General features: G+C 45.5%; 2 protein-coding genes across 2 annotated transcripts; both read left to right on the top strand.

Moving 5' to 3' along the window:
• Positions 1-1,996: 1,996 nt before the first annotated feature.
• On the top strand, positions 1,997-4,782 carry LOC129337483 (C-reactive protein-like). Its single transcript, XM_054991245.1, has 2 exons — positions 1,997-2,258; positions 3,968-4,782. The coding sequence occupies exons 1-2, from the start codon at positions 2,195-2,197 to the stop codon at positions 4,603-4,605; spliced, it is 702 nt and encodes a 233-aa protein (XP_054847220.1). The 5' UTR covers positions 1,997-2,194; the 3' UTR covers positions 4,606-4,782.
• Positions 4,783-7,554: 2,772 nt separating this feature from the next.
• Positions 7,555-16,749, top strand: LOC129334849 (serum amyloid P-component-like). The gene is made up of 3 exons (XM_054987203.1): positions 7,555-7,639; positions 9,288-9,494; positions 15,526-16,749. The coding sequence occupies exons 2-3, from the start codon at positions 9,428-9,430 to the stop codon at positions 16,143-16,145; spliced, it is 687 nt and encodes a 228-aa protein (XP_054843178.1). The 5' UTR covers positions 7,555-7,639; positions 9,288-9,427; the 3' UTR covers positions 16,146-16,749.
• Positions 16,750-17,533: the final 784 nt, after the last annotated feature.

Genomic DNA, 17,533 nt, shown 5'->3' with positions numbered 1-17,533 from the left:
ACAGTTTAAAACACATCAATAATTTATGTATAAAAACGATAAAAGCATTTAAATATCCAAACAGCACAACATAAGGGACAGTGTGATAACTAGGTAGCAGCAACGGTATAAGTTAATTTAAAACCAGATGTGGACGGTCCTAATAAGGAGGGGTTCAGGTCTTTTATGTTCCCTCCTTTTCGTCCAGTCAAGGCCTAGCCCAGCCTCAACCATACACTGGGCAGAACATCTCCATCTTGCAGGCCCGGTGAAATGATAACAAATCCTGCCGGGCCCTGGTCTCGTGAGACAGGGAGTTCCACCAGGTTGGAGCCAGGACTGAAAGGCCCTGGCTCTGGTTGAGGTCAAGTGGGCCTCCTTGGGGCCAGGGGCCACCAATAGTTGTTTCTCTCTTGATCAACGTGTCCTTTGGGGTACATATGGGAAGAGGCGGTCCCACAGATATTTCCCTCCAAGCAGCCTAGAGAAGTGTACATGGTTTTCCTTTCCGCACTTTAACCTTATGAAGTAGGTTAGGCTGAGAGTGAGTGAGTGAAAGAGAGAGAGAGAGAGAGAGGCCGAAAGTCACCAGCAACTTCATTGCAGAAGGAAGACTGAACCTGCATCTTTCAGATTCTAGTGTGACACACTAACTACTATACCACACACCACAACTACTGACACACTACACCACATTTCGTAGAAAAAGAGCTGGAGGAACTCATTAGCATAACTCATTAGCATAACTCATTAGCATATGGCACACTCCCTTGACATCGCCAGAAGTGTTCCATTAGCATAACAGATTTGCACATGCCACACCCCCTGATATCACCTATCCTGGCTGTTTTGGACCCAATCTTGGCCATTCAGGGCCGAAATTGGGCCCAAAATGGCAAAAAGGGGCTGAAAATGGCTGAAAAGGGGCCCAAAATGGTCAGGATCGGGCCGCTGCTGAGCAGGAGAGTGATCCGCCACCCATCAGAGGCCCGATCCGGGCCGTTTCGGCCCCAATCCAGGCCGAAACGGGCCCCAAATGGCTGAGAGCCAGGTGGGCGGGGCCTCCTGTCGTGTGACCTGTTTGGGGAACAAACAGTTCCCCCTCCAAATGAGCCCTGACCCCCCCCCCCAAGCTGGCTTTTGTAGTGGTATCTGTAGCGCTCAATGCTCTATGCCCAATGCCTTGTTAACAAGCCTTGGAAATGGCCATACTTATACATTTGCCCCTGCGGTGAAGCGACACCTCCGTCTGCAGGTCGCATGTGTAAAAATTACCACTCTAGGAGAGAGGTGTTTAACTTGCACTCTGCAAATGGTCAGCAGTTAACTTCCCAGGAAGACAACAGATTTTCTAGCTAGCTTTCAGTTTGCCTGAGGGAGGTCTCTAATGGAAGAAAAGCATTATCCCCCTCCCCCACCCCCACTCATATCAAGACTGGAAGGAATCAACTCCTAGAAATCTCCTAAAGGGAATTTTACCACAAAGCTAATCATGCTGAACAGAGGGAATAGGTATTCAGGGTAAATGGACACAAACACAAAACCCCAAGGGGTTGTGTGTGTGTGTGTGTGGGGTGTGTGTGGAATTTAACAGTCAAACTGAAGGTGGTAAAGTTACCAACAGAGCCTTCAAAATAGCATATAATGATCTCTAATGCATCTAGTAACCAATGGTTAAGATTACTATAACCTGATGAGGATAGCAAAAGGAAGCCTACCATAGCTCCTCTAGCCAAGCCTACAGCAAGAGAATTTTTAAAAACAGTTCTTTTTCAAATGGTTGGGAGGGGAGTGTTCCCTGGTTATGGTATCTTCACAGGTGGTTGGCTTACCTGTTTAGTGGCCATTCCATGGGCTTGTGACCTGGTGTTTTCTTAGCACAGGTGCAGTCTCTGTATTGAAGTATAGCTCAGTCAACAAGCTGGACAAACATCCTGTGAACTCCGACATGTGGGAACTTCTGCACTCGCTTCCTCCTTGGGGTGTGTGATGTGTTTGTCTTCCAGAAGATTTCAGTCAGCCTCTCCCCAAAGGAGAGTCCAGGATACTTTCCCAGAAGGAATTTTTCTGGCCAAACATCCTGCCGCACCCCCTCTCAGCTCATGGGTATATAGGGTTCTGCAGCTCCCACAGGAGACGACGGGGGAGACCTGACCAAGCTTTGTTCCTCGGAAGCTGTTCCATCCCTAACTAGACCATCGAGTGGTTGGCCATCATGCGGAAAAGGCTCCTCTCTTTCCTCCTCCTTGCTGGCCTCTGGGGGTCTCTTGCCCAGGAAGGTGGGTGCCATCTGGACCTGTGCATGAAGGGGGGGGGATACCAGGGTGGGGCATGAGCCCTAGTTGATCCACCTTAAGGGTTTTTGTTCAAACCATCATTTACCTTTTCATATTTCCACTGAAAGACTTAGAGGGTGCTAGGGATTTGCAGTGGCCTTAAAAAAAAAATTCTTTCCATTTTTAACCTGTTCTTCATTTTTTTTGTAGAGGAAAAGAGCAAGAGTCCAGTAGCACCTATAAGACTAAAAAAATTAGTGGTAGGGTATGAGCTTTCATGAGCTCACTTCTTCAGATACAGCTAGAATGACTGTATCTGAAGATCTAGCTGTATCTGAAGAAGTGAGCTGTGGCTCATGAAAGCTCATACCCTACCACTGATTTTGATAGTCTTATAGGTGCTACTGGACTTTTGCCCTTTTCCACTGCTGCAGATCTATCTTCATTTTCTTTGATTGCAACATTCATTTTCATTGCTTAGTTCCATTTTTGATTCGCACCTACTGCCAACTGCCCTCCTTCTCTTCTTCTTCCTCCTCTGCCACCTTTCCCCAATTTTTGTGTGGTCAGTAGCTGGCCTGGCTGCTTCCATTGCTGAAGCAGGGCTCCAGGTTTCGGTGGGTAGGAAGAGACCCTCTTACCCCCTAGCTCAGTGCATCCAAATAGATTTATCAAAAGGTGAACATTGGGAACTACATTTCCCAGGGTACACCACAGTCCTGGGAAGGCTGGGCTGAGGGAAGAAGAGAGATTTTTCTTTCCCCTTGTCAACTTGTTGGCCGTCAAGCAAGAATCTGTCCCATGACAGTGTAAGAAGATCAAGTTGCCACCTGTGGCATAAAGTAAATGCTGCTGGTGGTGGAGGGACTAACTGCCTAGTTTTAATAGTCTCTTGAGGAATGAAGGAGCCACCTGTTCTGACATTGCCTCCCCAATTTCACAAAAAGCTGAATATTGAGGCCTCTGCTTGGGCAAAGGATGAACAGAAGTAACATTTTTGGCTCGTTCCTTTGCAACCTCCAACCTTTGCCCAAAGAGAAACGTGGAGGTGTGAGTTCAGCCAGAGCGTGTGACAAAACCCCCTCCCCACGTTTTTCAGCAGGCCTACTGAGCAGGGTTGCCAGGCTGCCTCAACCTCCCGGTGGGGGGATTGGGGCCTGGCACTCACCTTTGGGGGGGGTGCACACGTGGGAAGTGATGTCATCATGCACTGCCCCCCCCCCAGAGCGTGCCCATGCTCTGCAGGGGCTTGGATCAGGGCCGCTGCAGAGGGCAGGAGCACTCCTGCCCTCCACAGCAGCCCAAAACGGGTCTGATCCGTGCCAAAATGGGCTCATTTCAGGCCCCTTCTTGGCGTGGATCGGGCCTGTTTTGAACTGCTGTGGAGCCCAAGAGCACTCCTGCCCTCCGCAGCGCCAAAAACGGCCCCATTTGGGCACGGATTGGGTCCGTTTTGAGCTGCTGTGGAGCGCAGGAGTGCTCCCGTGCTCTGCAGTGGCCCTGATCCGGGCCAAACTGGGCCAATCCAGGCAGCTGGTGCGCACGGGAGCGCGCAGCACCACAGGGGAGTGCACACAGAAGGTGCGTGCCCCCCCACCAGCCAGGTAAGTGGGGGTGGGGTGTGAGGGGTGGGGGATCCCCTGCTCCCACTGGGGGTATGGTATCCCTACTACTGAGTGGGCCTTTACATCCTTAACTCTTGCCCTTCTCAGATCTCGAACGGAAGGCATTTGTTTTCCCGGAGGCATCAAAAACGGCATACGTGGTCTTGGAGACCACATTGAAGCAACCTTTGACCGGCTTCACGCTGTGCATGAGATTCTACACAGAACTGACCCGCGGCTACAGCCTTTTCTCTTATGCCAGCAGGAGAAGCGCCAACGAGATCCTCCTCTTTGCGGAGAAACCCAATCAATACAGTTTTACTTTGGGGGACAGAGCTGTGATCTTCAACGTTCCAGAAAAAATGAACACTAACCCTTTTGGGAGGCAGATCTGTGCGAGCTGGGAGTCGGCCACGGGTTTGGTGGAGCTCTGGGTAAACGGGCAGCCTATGGTCCGTAAGAGCTTGAAGAAAGGCCATTCGGTCAGCACCGAGGCATCCATTATCCTAGGCCAAGAGCAAGATTCCTTTGGAGGCCGCTTTGAAATCACCCAGTCCTTTGTAGGGGAGATCTTGGACTTGTACATGTGGGATCGTGTTCTGTCCCCTGATGAAGTGGGCTGGGCCTGGTTTAACGGCGACGTCCCTGGCAACGTGATTAACTGGAAATCATTAAGCTATAAGAGCCATGGTGAAGTCTTTGTGAAACCTGCTCTGTCTTCTTTCTACAGAGCTGTGGGAGGGTAGGCTTGGCAAAAAAGTCATATTCCTTTTAAAACAAGTGGAATGATTTCCTTAATGTTTCTTCATGGTGGTTCAGCAGATATTGCTTGCTCTGTTGATTTAAATGCTTCTTGCTTGATGGAAAGCTTCCATAAAAAATGGTTAATTCTGCATTCTTCAATAAAGATTTCACTTTCTTAACTTTGTGTCTCCTTGTCCTGGCAGGAGCAGCAGTTTTTTTTCCAAAGCAGTCAACAGCGGTCATAGGGTAGGCTTGCCAACATGGGTTGGGAAATTCCTGGAGATTTGTGGGTGGAGCTTGGGGAAGACCTCAGCAGGGTATAATGCCATAGAGTTCAACCTTACAAGCAGCCATTTTTTCCATCAGGACTGATCTCTGAAGTTAAATTGTAATTCCTGGAGATCTTCAGGCCCACCTGGAAGTTGGCAGCCATATTCATAGAGGAGACTTTCTCCCCTCCCATGTTCAGAGGCAGTGTATCAATAGCTCTGCTTGAGGATCCTTCTAAGGCATCTAGCTAGACATTGTGGGAAACAAGATGCTGTTGGATTAGAGAAATCATCCGATCCAACAGGACTGCTTCTGTTTCCTTATATTCTTATCTACATGTGGTGACACCTGATCTTCCTTCCTCCTTTGTGGGTGAATTGTTTGTCTTTGCAGCTGTAGACCAAAGTCCGTTTCCCAGGAAAGGGCTTGGTACGTCAGCATAAAGTAATTTATTTGTAAAAATGATACCCCACCTTTCAACCCTTATCAGGATCACCGAGGTGGCTAAAAGATTAAAAACATACATATTAACAGATCTTAAAAATCATTCAAGCCAAAACAACAAAAAAAATTCAAATAATTAAATCCAAGTTAAAATACACATCCAAAACAATAAATCAACAATTAAAAACTGGGCAGGTAGGAGGAATCATGGAAGCAACACCAGACAAAACAAAAAATGTCTTCACCTGCTGGCGGAAAACAGCAACAGAAAGGGACAAGCGAGTGTCTCTGGCGGGAGAGTTCCAAACTTTTGGTGCTGCAACTGAGTGTGGAAATACACATTAGTAAGTACCTAGGGATGCTCAAGTGAACCTCATTTCACGTGTTCCCCCCTCCAACTTTCCATGCACTCGCTCGCATAGTCACACTTCAATTTGCTCTGTGTGAATATATTTGCACGTTCAATATCAGTTGCTCCTCAGCTGCTAAAAATATCCCAGTTTCCCCCACCTTCCACTTCAATTCATTGGAGTGCAGATCTTGACACTTTCTCACATCTTAAAGAAATGCAAATTGTTAAGTCAAAGGAGCCTACAGTACTTGTTCTCACAGCGGAAACAGAGCTGAGATGCAATCACACAAAGGGAGCTCCCATGAAAGCAGCATGCGTATGCACCGAGCAAGAACAGCCTGTGGATTGAGGACCATGCATAAAAGTCTGCACTTGAGCATCCCTAGATACTTGGTAATGTGTATTTACACCTGAGAAGGCCCTCTCCCAAGTTGCTACCTACCTAATCACATAAAACAGGGGCACCTGAAGCAGGGCCTTGGAAGATGACAATAATGGTCATGTAGGTTCATAATGAAGCAGGCAGTCCTTTAGGTATGGTAGTAGTCACCATACCTAAAGTCCAAGAGCTCCAAGCATCTATTCCTTCAAGGGGAGTGTAATCTCATTCAGACTGAGCGACGCCTGAAATCTTGAGTCAGAGCTTTCGCTCACCAATAGCACCTCTGTCTGGTTGGGATTGAGCTTCAATTTGGAACTGAGCTGGTGCTGACCACCGCAACTCTCCTGCCCATAACACCATGAGGTAGCCAGTGTAGTGTAGTGGTTAGTGTTGGAGTAGAGTCTAAGAGAACCAGGTTCAGATCCACACACTGCCATGGAAATTCACTGGGTGACCTTGGGCCACTCACATTCTCTCAGCCTAACTTACTTCTTAGAGTTATTGTGAGGATTATATGGAGGAGAGGAGAATGATGTAAGCTACTTTAGGTCCTCAGTGTGGAGAAAGGTGGAATATAAAGGCAGATAAACAAACAAAGGTAGCCCTGTGTCACAATGCTGGGCCCAAATAATCATTTTTCTACAGTAACATTTACTTTGGCAACCCCTGATCTCCCATTTGGTTTACTTTGGCAATTGAAATATGAACAATGCAGGAGAAACACAGTGGTTGTCAAGAGAGCGGAAAACTGCTTGAGAGAGGGTTCACGGCTCTTGGCATATATACGTCCTGTCTCAGTGTTAGTTCTGCTTTAAAAAAAAAAGATTTGGACAGAGTAATGGAATCTGAAAAGGCAAATCTGAGACAAGTGTGCACACCGCAATCAAGGATACTGATAAATTGCCTTCGATTCTCCAAAGCAAAAATATTCCTCCAGTTTGTTTTATATCATTCCAAGTATGTTAACTTAGAACTGGAGTAGTGAAAAGTGGGGGTGTGACTATACGAAAAAAGCCTACATGAGGCTTGTTGTTTTAGGAAAGAAATGGCAGTTCTTGTCTTGCATACTACGATAGGAAAGACAGAGAACATTATCTATCTATCTATCTATCTATCTATCTATCTATCTATCTATCTATCTATCTATCTATCTATCTATCTATCTATCTATCTATCTATCTATCTATCTATCTATCTATCTATCTATCTATCTATCTATCTATCTATCTATCTATCTATCTATCTATCTATCTATCTATCATCTACCCGCCCCCCCGCCCGCCCCCCCCGCCCGCCGGTCCATGCAAGGATGCAGATTGCTGGAATGACATCTTGCCCTCATGCTGGTCAGAACACAAAACAGGAAGAGAAGGAGTTGAGATGAAAAGAAGGAGAATCGCCGAGAGTAGCAATTTGGGTAAACAAGAGACAGCAGTAGAACCGACAAGAGGAAGAATACAGTTTACTACCTGTACTGCCCCTCTGGAGGACTGGTGCACTCTGTACAAAAGAGACATTGCACAGTCCTTCTCTTCCAGCAAGATGAACATGCCATAAGCCAGATTGAGGCCAGCCCTGTGCTAGCAAGGTGGGAGCATCATGAATGCCATCACAGGAAGAATAAATTGACTCCAAGTCTCTTTTGAGAATGGAAAGAAGAGAAACTCGTGTGGACTTTAGGGTCATTATTATTGAGATTCTTGGATGTGAATGTATTACTATTGAGATTTTTGGATGTGAACATATTGTAATTGCAACCGTGATTTTTTGATTGCATATGCACTATTTTGGAGGCACTGTGCCCTTTAAGAGTCAGTATTGTAATTATAGTGTGGAGAAACGACTGTTATCCAAGATTAAAAGTTTTGGGATAATTTTGTACGGTGCATTTTAAGGATATTACTGTATCCGTGGTTTCCTTTTGCTTTACTGGAAGTGATGTCACAGCATTCACAACATTCTAGGAATTCGTCCAATCTCTGTGGTAAAGATATTTCTGTAAAGGGTTTGCAATGTTGCCCCCATCATTTTCTCCTGTATCATGATAGACTGAACAAGGGTGGGTGGGAGCAGATGGTTGCCCACCGCAGGCAGGCAACTGGCATATCTAGCCTGATTGGATGAGATTAGATTTATCAGGCAGTGCCTGGCAACTGGCAAGAGGGCTCTGGGCAGGGATATGGATGGGGCTGCAGCTCCAGCTGTTGTTGCATTACTTCTGGTAAAAAACCTGAAAATGAATTAGGTAGCTCTAGGAATCACCAGAAACACTATATTTTTTACTGGAAGTGACATGATGCTGCATGCAACACTGCAGGTTTTTTAAAAAAAATTCTTTTGCCACCACTCAGCAGTGGCAGGCAATGGGAGCAGTGCCTCGACACTTGGAGCTTCCATTTAGGTACTGATAGAGCTGTCCTCTTTCATGCATTTGTTGACTCTTTTTGAAAAAGGCACCTGTGCTAATGCAACATATGAAGGCAGTGAATTCCAGAGGTGAACAGTGTATTGTGTGATGATGTTTTGCCTTTTGCCTCTCTTGTATCTATCTCATTTCATTGGATTAAGAGAAGCTGAAAAATTCCTTAGAAACCTGCCAACATTGAATGAGTGAAGGTTTCCGAATCCTTTTTTGGTGCCTCCATTTCAGCAACAGAATCAACAACAGATAGGGTTTCCACTGCCAGCTCCAGGTTGGAAAATTCCTGGAGAGTTGCGGGAAGTGGTGGAGCCTGGAGAGGGTGGGATTTAGGGAGGGACCTCGGCAGGGTATAATGCCATAAAGCCTACCCTCCAAAGTAGCCATTTTCTCCAACGGATCAGCTGTAATTCTAGGAGCTCGCCAGCCACCATGTGGAGGCTGGCAAACCTACCAACATCCGTTCCACAGAACTGCTGCTTCTTGTGCAACTTAAAAGGCACCAGAGGCCTTTCATAAAAATAAGAGGCAATCCATTTTCCAAGCTGCTTCTCTAGCTTTGGACCAAAAGGCGCTTGACTTTTCAGTTTAATGGTGAACAAATGATGCCTCTGTGATTACCCTCAATTTTTTTTCCTGGCCATTTACCTTGCAGAAGCTGCTTTGAATGCTATCCAAAGAAAATTTAGCTAACTGGACACCAGCTCCTTTGTTGGTGGTTTTCAACCTGGGATATTCTCTAAAAAAGGTTTTCAACCTGGGATATTCTCTAAAACTTAATGATTAAACTTTCTGCCCTACCCGTTCTCTGCTCAAGGGTACATTTTGGAAGTGGTCTGTACTACCTACAAATGAATTGGCCTTCTGCAGAGGACAGAGGCTGTGAGGCAGACATGACCAAGCTCGTTTCTTGGAAGCTGCTCCATCTTGCCCAGGAACGTTCTGCAGCCGTCCAACATGCAGAAGATCTTCCTCTCTCTCCTCCTCCTCCTGCTTACCCTCCTGAGGTCTTCTGCCCAAGAAGGTGGGTGCCATATTAGTAACATGTTTCTTCGTTATTCATTCCGTTTTGCTGCTGATCTCTTCTCCTCTGCCTCTTCCTGCCCCCCATCTCCTCTCCCTAAAATTGTATGCTGTGGGTGTATCTTTTTCAGTTGTTTCAGAGGGGTGCAAGGTTCATAGGGACAGCTGATTAGTAATTGGGTAGATGGAAAAGAGGCAGTGTGGTGTCATGGCTAGAGTGTTGGCCTAGGAATTCGAAGACGTGAGTTCAAAATGCCTTACTCTGCCATGAAGCTTTCTCGGTGGCCGTGGGTCAGATAATTTGAAATGGCTGTGGCAAGTTCAGTCCCTTGTATCTCCAGTTACAAAAACCAAGTACAAAAATCTCCAGCATGAGAGATCTACACCTTAGATCCCAGAAATAACAACAACATTCAATTTATATACTGCCCTTCAGGACAACTGAATGCCCACTCAGAGCGGTTTACAAAGTGTGTTATTATCATCCTCACGACAATCACCCTCTGAGGTAGGTGGGGCTGAGAGAGCTCCGAGAAGCTGAGACTGACCCAGGTCACCCAGCTGGTTTGGAGTCAAACCTGGTTCTCCAGATTAGAATCCTGCCGCTTTTAACCATTACCCCAAGCCACCAGTCTGTTAACCTGAGAAATTTTACCTTAAAAAAAGACTTTAAACCTTATATATGAAAATTATGAATCCAGCAAAAAAGGCGCTGGACACCAAAATAGATTTTCAAATTATATGTGGTTTTATCTTATCATATATGAGTTTAACAAAAGCTGCTTTCTCTAAAACATGGATATTTTTTAGCTTGTGCCAGCTTTCCCCCAGTATTGAGAAAACCCTCCAACAGAGAACAATGGAGAAGACAGAATAGCCAGTCAAAGGATCAGTTAGACTGAAAGATCCTCATACCACAAGCTTGATTCCTCAACAAGGAATGAAGGGTTTACCTGAAAGAGAGAAAATAAGGGAGAGGCTCTGGGAGAATTTTTCTCTGAATTTCTCCAGGCAGGCCTCACTTCTTTTATATCTTATTTAGGGGCCCACCTCCATGGCTCCCCATATTTGGTGAGCCTACCCCAGAACTCCGCATCATAATTAGGTGATTATTAAGGTCTGCATGACAAAAATCTTGAGCCATAAAAATATGGAAAAAAACTGTTTTTGAGCCTTACTTGTGACTCTCTGGAACGGAAACACTAGTTCTGTCTGCTTGGTAGTCAAAAAACCCTCCCTCACAAAATCCGTTTTTTTCCCAAGTTCCACCATTTACCAGCAATGCAGCACGGGCCTGCATTTCGCTTTGAATCTGTATTGAATTTCTCTCTTCCAATCAGGCCATTGAAAGGGAGGAGCAAAGAGAACTCCAAGCCAATCTCAAAGCAAGACACTATTCTCCTCCCACCCCCTTTCCCTTCACCCTTCATTGTGGGGCTGTAGAGAAACTTTCTTGTGAAAGTATAAAAGCCTGATGGTGGGGAGGGGGGCTTGCTCAGGGGCCCATAGAATTCAAACCTTTTGTCCAATTTACTCAAAACTTGGGGGTTCTTTGAAGGACAGGCACAAGACATTCTGCTGCAGTTTTGGTGACAATTGGCTAGCAGTTGCCTGACATCCATGTTAGGAATTAGCAGAGAGAACTTAGGGAAGCTCTGCAGAGAGAGACCTATTTTGGGGGGTCTGGAAAATCAACCACCCTTTGTTCAAACTGCTAGTAACTTTAGATTAGAGGGAGGACTGCATTTGATGTGATTTTGGTACCATTAAGTGCAAAAACAGCTTCCCTAGAGCCTCCAGTTGGTGCCCCTCCCCTTCCCCACTGAAAAGAACAGCCACAGAAATCATGAGAATGAGAAAAACCTAACAAATTTTGAGTCTGATCCAGCAATACACCACCAGAAAACTAATAATATTTGATTTATATACTGCCCTTCAGAACAACTTAATGCCCACTCAGAGCAGTTTACAAACTATGTTACTATTATCCCCACAAAAACAATCACCCTGTGAGGTGGGTGAGGCTGCGAGAGCTCTGAGAGAGCTGTGACTGACTCAAGGTCACCCAGTTGGTATCAAGTGGAGGAGTAGGGAATCAAACCCTGTTCTCCAGATTAGAGTCCCACGCCACTATACCAGACTACTCTGTCACAATACTCATTTCACTAAACAGCCCCGGATACAATAACACAATGAAATTTTCCAAAATGCAAACCCCTGATGTTAGCAGTCAGACCGCCTCCCCACACCATAAGGGCAGTTAATGGCTATGGTATATTATAAACCTCTTGTCATAAGTCCTAAGCATTGCCTGGACCATGGCAGAGTGGATGCCAGCCAGCCTGGAGACTAGAAAGTTACCAAGCCATGAGTCATAGGGGGAATGACTGACTGATGGCTCTCCAAGCCCCAGGGAGGGGCAGAGATAATGAGGTTTCATGAAAAAACTCCCTGCCTAATCTCATCAATGTCTTCCTTTACCCCTCTCATCCACTTACCTGAATCAAAGTTATTCAGCACACCTGATAGCCTTCCCATCCAGTACCTACCAGGTCATCAAGCAATATTTTCACCTATAGACCATACCAGATAGTCATATATCAAACCTCTCCCAATTTATTGTCCTACCTCCGGAGAAAGCCATTAAATCATTGTTTGGGGGCAAATATATCAGTTTTGCCCTATAACTGGGCTCCCAGCCATGTGCTCAGTGTGTGTGCCTCGGTACCTGTTCACACACCCCAATCTGCTTGGGCTTCCTCTCTCTATGAAACTGGTCATTTTGCTGCTCCTCCATGGACCCCTCCTCATTGAAACTAGTAATTATTACCCTTCCCCTGAAATTGCTTTCCCATTTCCTCAGTGTTTTCTCAGTTAGCTCTGTGTGTATGCTGTGTGTGGTTTTCTATATGCTTACCTTTGATTTCTCTGTTAATTAAAAAACCCTTCCTGTTGAACATCTGCTTATTTGCGATTTCTCTAAGGGAATATTCCCAGTAATCATAGGTAATTCCCCCAAATAATTAAGGGTATTTGGGTAACACTAGTGGTTATACAACTACTGTGGGAATTCAACCAACTTGTTTATGTTGAGGGTCTTCCAGTAAAGACACGCAAAACTTGGCAAGAATTCTATGCAACAGGATTCTATTTAACAGGAAGAACTCATGAAAATTTGGTGAGAATTTTATACATGTCCATTCAGAATTATGAGAAAACATGCAGATCCCACCCGTATTATGTTCTGAATATCAGGTCCATTCCTAGTGCTTTCTGAGAGTGGAACTACGTGAGACGTGCAGGCATGTGTTGGGTCCTGCAAGGATCCCTGGGAAATGTAGTCTTAAAAAAACCTCAACCAGCCACTTGATGCGATTCTCAGCCAGGGAGAATTGCACCTGAAGGGACACTCTCTCTCTCTCTCTCTCTCTCTCTCTCTCAAAAATCCTCTGGGAGCTGGGGGAGGGGATGATGTAACAAGAGGCAGGAAAAAAGCTGAGGTTTTTTGTGTGCAAGAGAGAATCCTAGTCCCTCCCATTGTTCTCCTGGTGGGGAATCGCATAATGGATTTTCTCTCTCCCTCGGCTTTTTTCCTGCCTCCTGTTACATCCTCCCCCCTCCCTGCCTGCCTCTGAGCTCCTGGAGGAAAACTGAATGGAATGGATTTTTGAAAGAGAGAATCTCTCCAGTTGAGTGGCTGATCTTTGTAAGAAAATCCACCTGGCTCAGGTTTCCTCCAGTAGCTTGGAGACAGCGGGGGTGGTGTTTATGCATGAAGCTGGTCTTTGTAAGACTACCCCTCCCAGGGAAGCTTGCGGGACCCAACATGTGCTCTTCACATTTAATTTGTCTTGTGTAGTTCAGCTGTGACATAGGAGGAATTCAGCATTTGTACTTATCTTCATGAATCATTAAATACTACCAAACCAACCATGCCCCACATAATCCTTCTAAAGTATCATTTTTACAATTCATGGGTCTGATCCAAATCTGTCTGGAAAATCTGTATTTTTAACCTGCAGCCTTCTAAAAATTTTCTCTTTTAAAACCTTTTTCTCTGGCTGTCCACCCAATTTCCATTAACATTGTACAGTGCAAAATAGTTTGAAAAACAGAATATATTCAGAAGCCCCTCCCCCTGCCGTTTTGTCTCCAAATTCTGGGTTGTCTCTCCATTTAATTTTGGGCTTCTCTGAACTGTTGACATTCCCCAGAGCAAATATTCTGCCCAGAACTGTTTAAATAAGTAGTTTTGCCTGATCAATATGGCTTGAAATCAACAGACAGAAACATTTCTCAATTCTAGGTCATTTTGAAAACATGTTTCTCACCATACCAGGCTTGAAAGCCATACATTAAAAGGTGGTCTTGAAAGGCCTGTAATTTTTCATAGTCTAACCAGTCAGATGGGAGGTAAGGAGGCATGGTATAGCTCGATCTAGTCGGATCTCGGAAGCTAAGCAGGGTCAGTACTTGGATGGGTAATCACCAAGAAAGACTCTTCAGAAGAAGGCAATAGCAAACCACCTCTGCTTCCCACTTGCCCCGAAAGCTCTCTGTTGGGCCACCATAAGTAGGTTGTGACTTGATGGTACACACACTCACAAGTCAGAGACGATAGGGAGGGGCTTTGACTAAATGACAGAGTATCTGCGTCGCATGGCCAATTTCAATCTCTGACATTTCTAGTTAAAAGGATCAAGTTGGAAGTGAGGTGAAAGACCGCTGAACCTGAGACCCTGGTAGGCTTGCCTGGTTCTCACCAACGGAGGGCAATCTCCCAGCGATTGTGGCCTCTGTCCATCAATTGCTGGCGAGCAACGGGAAGAAGCAGGCTGCTCAGAGACTGCACGCTGTTGACAGGAATGTGGCAAGAGGCTGTGTCCTCAGCTGATGACATCACTTCCATTGCAAAATGGAAGCGATGGCATTGAAGTGGGGCCAATTCTTTAGGCGTCATCCCCAAACATAGCAAAAGTCCTATTTGGGGGGCCAGTTCTTAAAGAATCAGCCCTGCTGTAATGGCGTCACTTCTGGTCACAATGGAAGTGACGCCATCAGCAGGTGTATGGAAAGAAGAGAAGTGAGTGCCCCTAAACACCTGCTAATTAATAGGGGACCTGGCAACCCTGGAGAGCCACTGCTGGTCAGAGCAGATAATACCTTGGAAGACCAAGGGTCCAATTCAGTAAAGAGCAGGTTCATGTGTATTTGTGGGTGGGAAGAGACTTTCTCCCTCTCTCCAGATTAGTGCACTGGGGGAAATGTATTGCCAAGCACACCCTGGTGATTATATCTCCCATGGGCTTCCCAAGTAGCAGTGGCGAGGAGGGAGTTTTCCTTCTCATCTGGCCAGCTATCTTTCTATCTAGCCACAGCCTCTATCAAGCTGAAGCCACCCAGGAGTAATATAAGTGGCCCTATGCTGCAGAAATGAAAAGCTGGCTGGGTTCGGGCTGGAGGGATAGTAATAAATCTTTGTTGCCTCATTTATATCAGTTTGCTTGGGGTTTCAAATCTTTTTTTTTTCCCTTTGAGCATCAATGCACATCCCTCTCTGGTGTGCTGCCCCTTGGCCAAACCAGCAGGGTGGAGCTGCACCACTGCCTTGCTTTAAATATCTCAAGAGGAATAAAGAAGCCATCCTCTTGGGCACTGGCCTCCCTCTGCTGTAGCAAAGTGGTTAAGTGTCTGGGCTGCAAATTAGCACTTTGCTGGTTCGAATCCCACTACTGCCATGAACTTTGCCGGAGGCCTTGGGGAAGCCACTCTGAGCCCCAGCTGCATTGTCGGGATAATAACGCTGGCTTTGTTCTCTGCTCTGAGTGTGGCGCTAATCTGTCCAGCTGTATATAAGTACATTGTTGTTGTTGTTGTTGTTGTTGTTGTTGTTGTTATTTAATCCAAAGCAGAATTTTGATAGTATCTGCTGGGTCAAAATGCCCAAAGAAGCAAATCAAAGTTGGGTAACATACAATTCCTTAAAGAAGAAGATGGTCCCGCACATCCTTTATTCTCCTTCCTCTCCTCAGATCTCAAAAAGAAGGCTTTTGTTTTCCCGGAGTCATCAAATACTGCACATGTGGTCTTGAAAACCACATCGCAGCGACCGCTGACCAGCTTCACACTGTGCTTGAGATCCTGCACAGACCTGCCTCACACTGCTGGCCTGTTCTCTTATGCCTCCAGAAGATACGACAACGAAATCTCCCTCCAAAAAGAGAAACCCAATCAATACAGTCTTTATATGGGGACTTCATATGTGACTTTCATTGTTCCGCTGAAACCAACCCCTCCACCTGGCGGGGAACATGTCTGTGTCAGCTGGGAATCTGCCACTGGGCTAGTAGAGTTTTGGGTGGACGGGCAACCATTGCTCCGAAAGAGTTTGATGAAAGGCCATGTCATTGTTACGGAGGCGTATATCCTTCTTGGCCAAGAACAGGATTCTTTTGGAGGTAGTTTTGACATCAACCAATCCCTTGTAGGGGAGATCACAGATGTGTACATGTGGGACCGTGTTCTGTCTCCCGAGGAGGTACCCAAGGCCTTTTACAACCAAGAGCTTCCTGGTTATTTGTTTAACTGGAGAGCATTAAATTACACCATCAAGGGGTACGTTGTTGTTAAACCCGCCCTGTTTTCTCTCTAATCCGCTGCCATGTATATTTTGCAAATCAAATAATAGTTTTTAAAAAGGGCAAAGATATTGCTAACTGTTCTGTATTGGGATTCAGGTAAAAAGCCTGGTGCTTATCAATTATAAAATTATGCATGAGGTGGAGAAAATAGAGAAAAGTTTTTCTCCTTCTCCCATTAATATTACACCTTGAGGGCAACCAATGAATTTGATAAATACAGTCAGTGTTAGGGAATTTTTGGGGTGCTCTATTGTTTTTTATATGTCTGGTCTAAATTGACTAAAGAACTCTTCTCCCTGTGTGTTTATCCCCTGTCATTCCATCTTGTATTTCGGCTGTAATAACACGAAGGCCTTGCCGGGTACAGTTAGTTTGCACTCTGAGAACAAATGAAGGCTACATATGTTTCCTTCTTGCCCTGTTCTCAGCCTTTGGTATGTTCTTCCTCAGCAATGTAAAGACAACCATGGAGCCTTTCTGATAGTTTATGTTACATGACCTGAAAGGAAACCTGTCAATTTATCATGTTCCGAACATCATGAGACATTGGATTGCTTATATATTCTTGTAATAATCCTCTGTACTGAAAGCAATTGTAAAGCAATAATAAACCTTTTCTGGCTATACACACCATTCTTGATATGATTTATCTGGGCCGATTCTGCATGGAGTTTTCTCACGTGATCTTTCGCATTTTTGCCGGCATGTTCCGCAACATCCTGCAACATTCCGGCTTCAGGTAAGCCGTGCGGAATCGGCCCTGGTTTATAGAGACGCCTAGACTAATGAAAAATTATCATCTACACCAATATATCATTGGTAGTCCTGTTCTATTTGAATAGGGAAGTGGGACCCACTCACTTCTCAACTATCTCTACATTTTTTTTTGTGTTTACTCAGAGCCAAGCTACAAGTGACGCCTGACACCGGTTGGACACTTGTCAGCTTCCCTCAAGTTTTGATGGGAAATGTAGGCATCCTGGTCTTGCAGCTGCTGTCCAATGGACTTTCCAACTGTCACTTGTCCAACGTTCCGCCAAGCTGCCTACATTTCCCATTAAACCTTGAGGGAAGCTGACAAGTGTCCAACCTGTGTCAGGCGTCACTTGTAGCTTGGCTCTTAGTGGCTGGTCAGGCATTCTATAATATATGGTTTGTATTAAAAAGAAATAAAGACCACTGAGGAAGGCCTTATGGCCCAAACACATTTCATTGCATGAAATATAATGATCTGTGTAATATAAGGTTACCAAGACCCCTTACCCTGTCGGTGGGAGGGTAGGTACCCTGCACTCGCCTTCTTTGTGTCTTTTGTGCCTCCGCGAAGTGCAGGAGCACTCCTGTGTCTGCACAATGATATCACTTCTTCTGGGTGATGTCATTGTGCATGTGTATGAGC

Source organism: Eublepharis macularius, chromosome 1 (assembly GCF_028583425.1).
Source record: "Eublepharis macularius isolate TG4126 chromosome 1, MPM_Emac_v1.0, whole genome shotgun sequence".
Lineage (NCBI taxonomy): Eukaryota > Metazoa > Chordata > Lepidosauria > Squamata > Eublepharidae > Eublepharis > Eublepharis macularius.
The sequence above is the reverse complement of the archived record's forward strand: the minus strand, read 5'-3'. Positions and strand labels throughout refer to the sequence as shown.

Coding starts and splice junctions, on each gene's coding strand:
- LOC129334849 (XM_054987203.1), top strand. CDS start 9,428: ATGCAGAAGATCTTCCTCTCTCTCCTCCTCCTCCTGCTTACCCTCCTG. Junction 9,495..15,525: donor GAGGTCTTCTGCCCAAGAAG/GTGGGTGCCATA, acceptor TCCTCTCCTCAG/ATCTCAAAAAGAAGGCTTTT.
- LOC129337483 (XM_054991245.1), top strand. CDS start 2,195: ATGCGGAAAAGGCTCCTCTCTTTCCTCCTCCTTGCTGGCCTCTGGGGG. Junction 2,259..3,967: donor GGGGTCTCTTGCCCAGGAAG/GTGGGTGCCATC, acceptor TGCCCTTCTCAG/ATCTCGAACGGAAGGCATTT.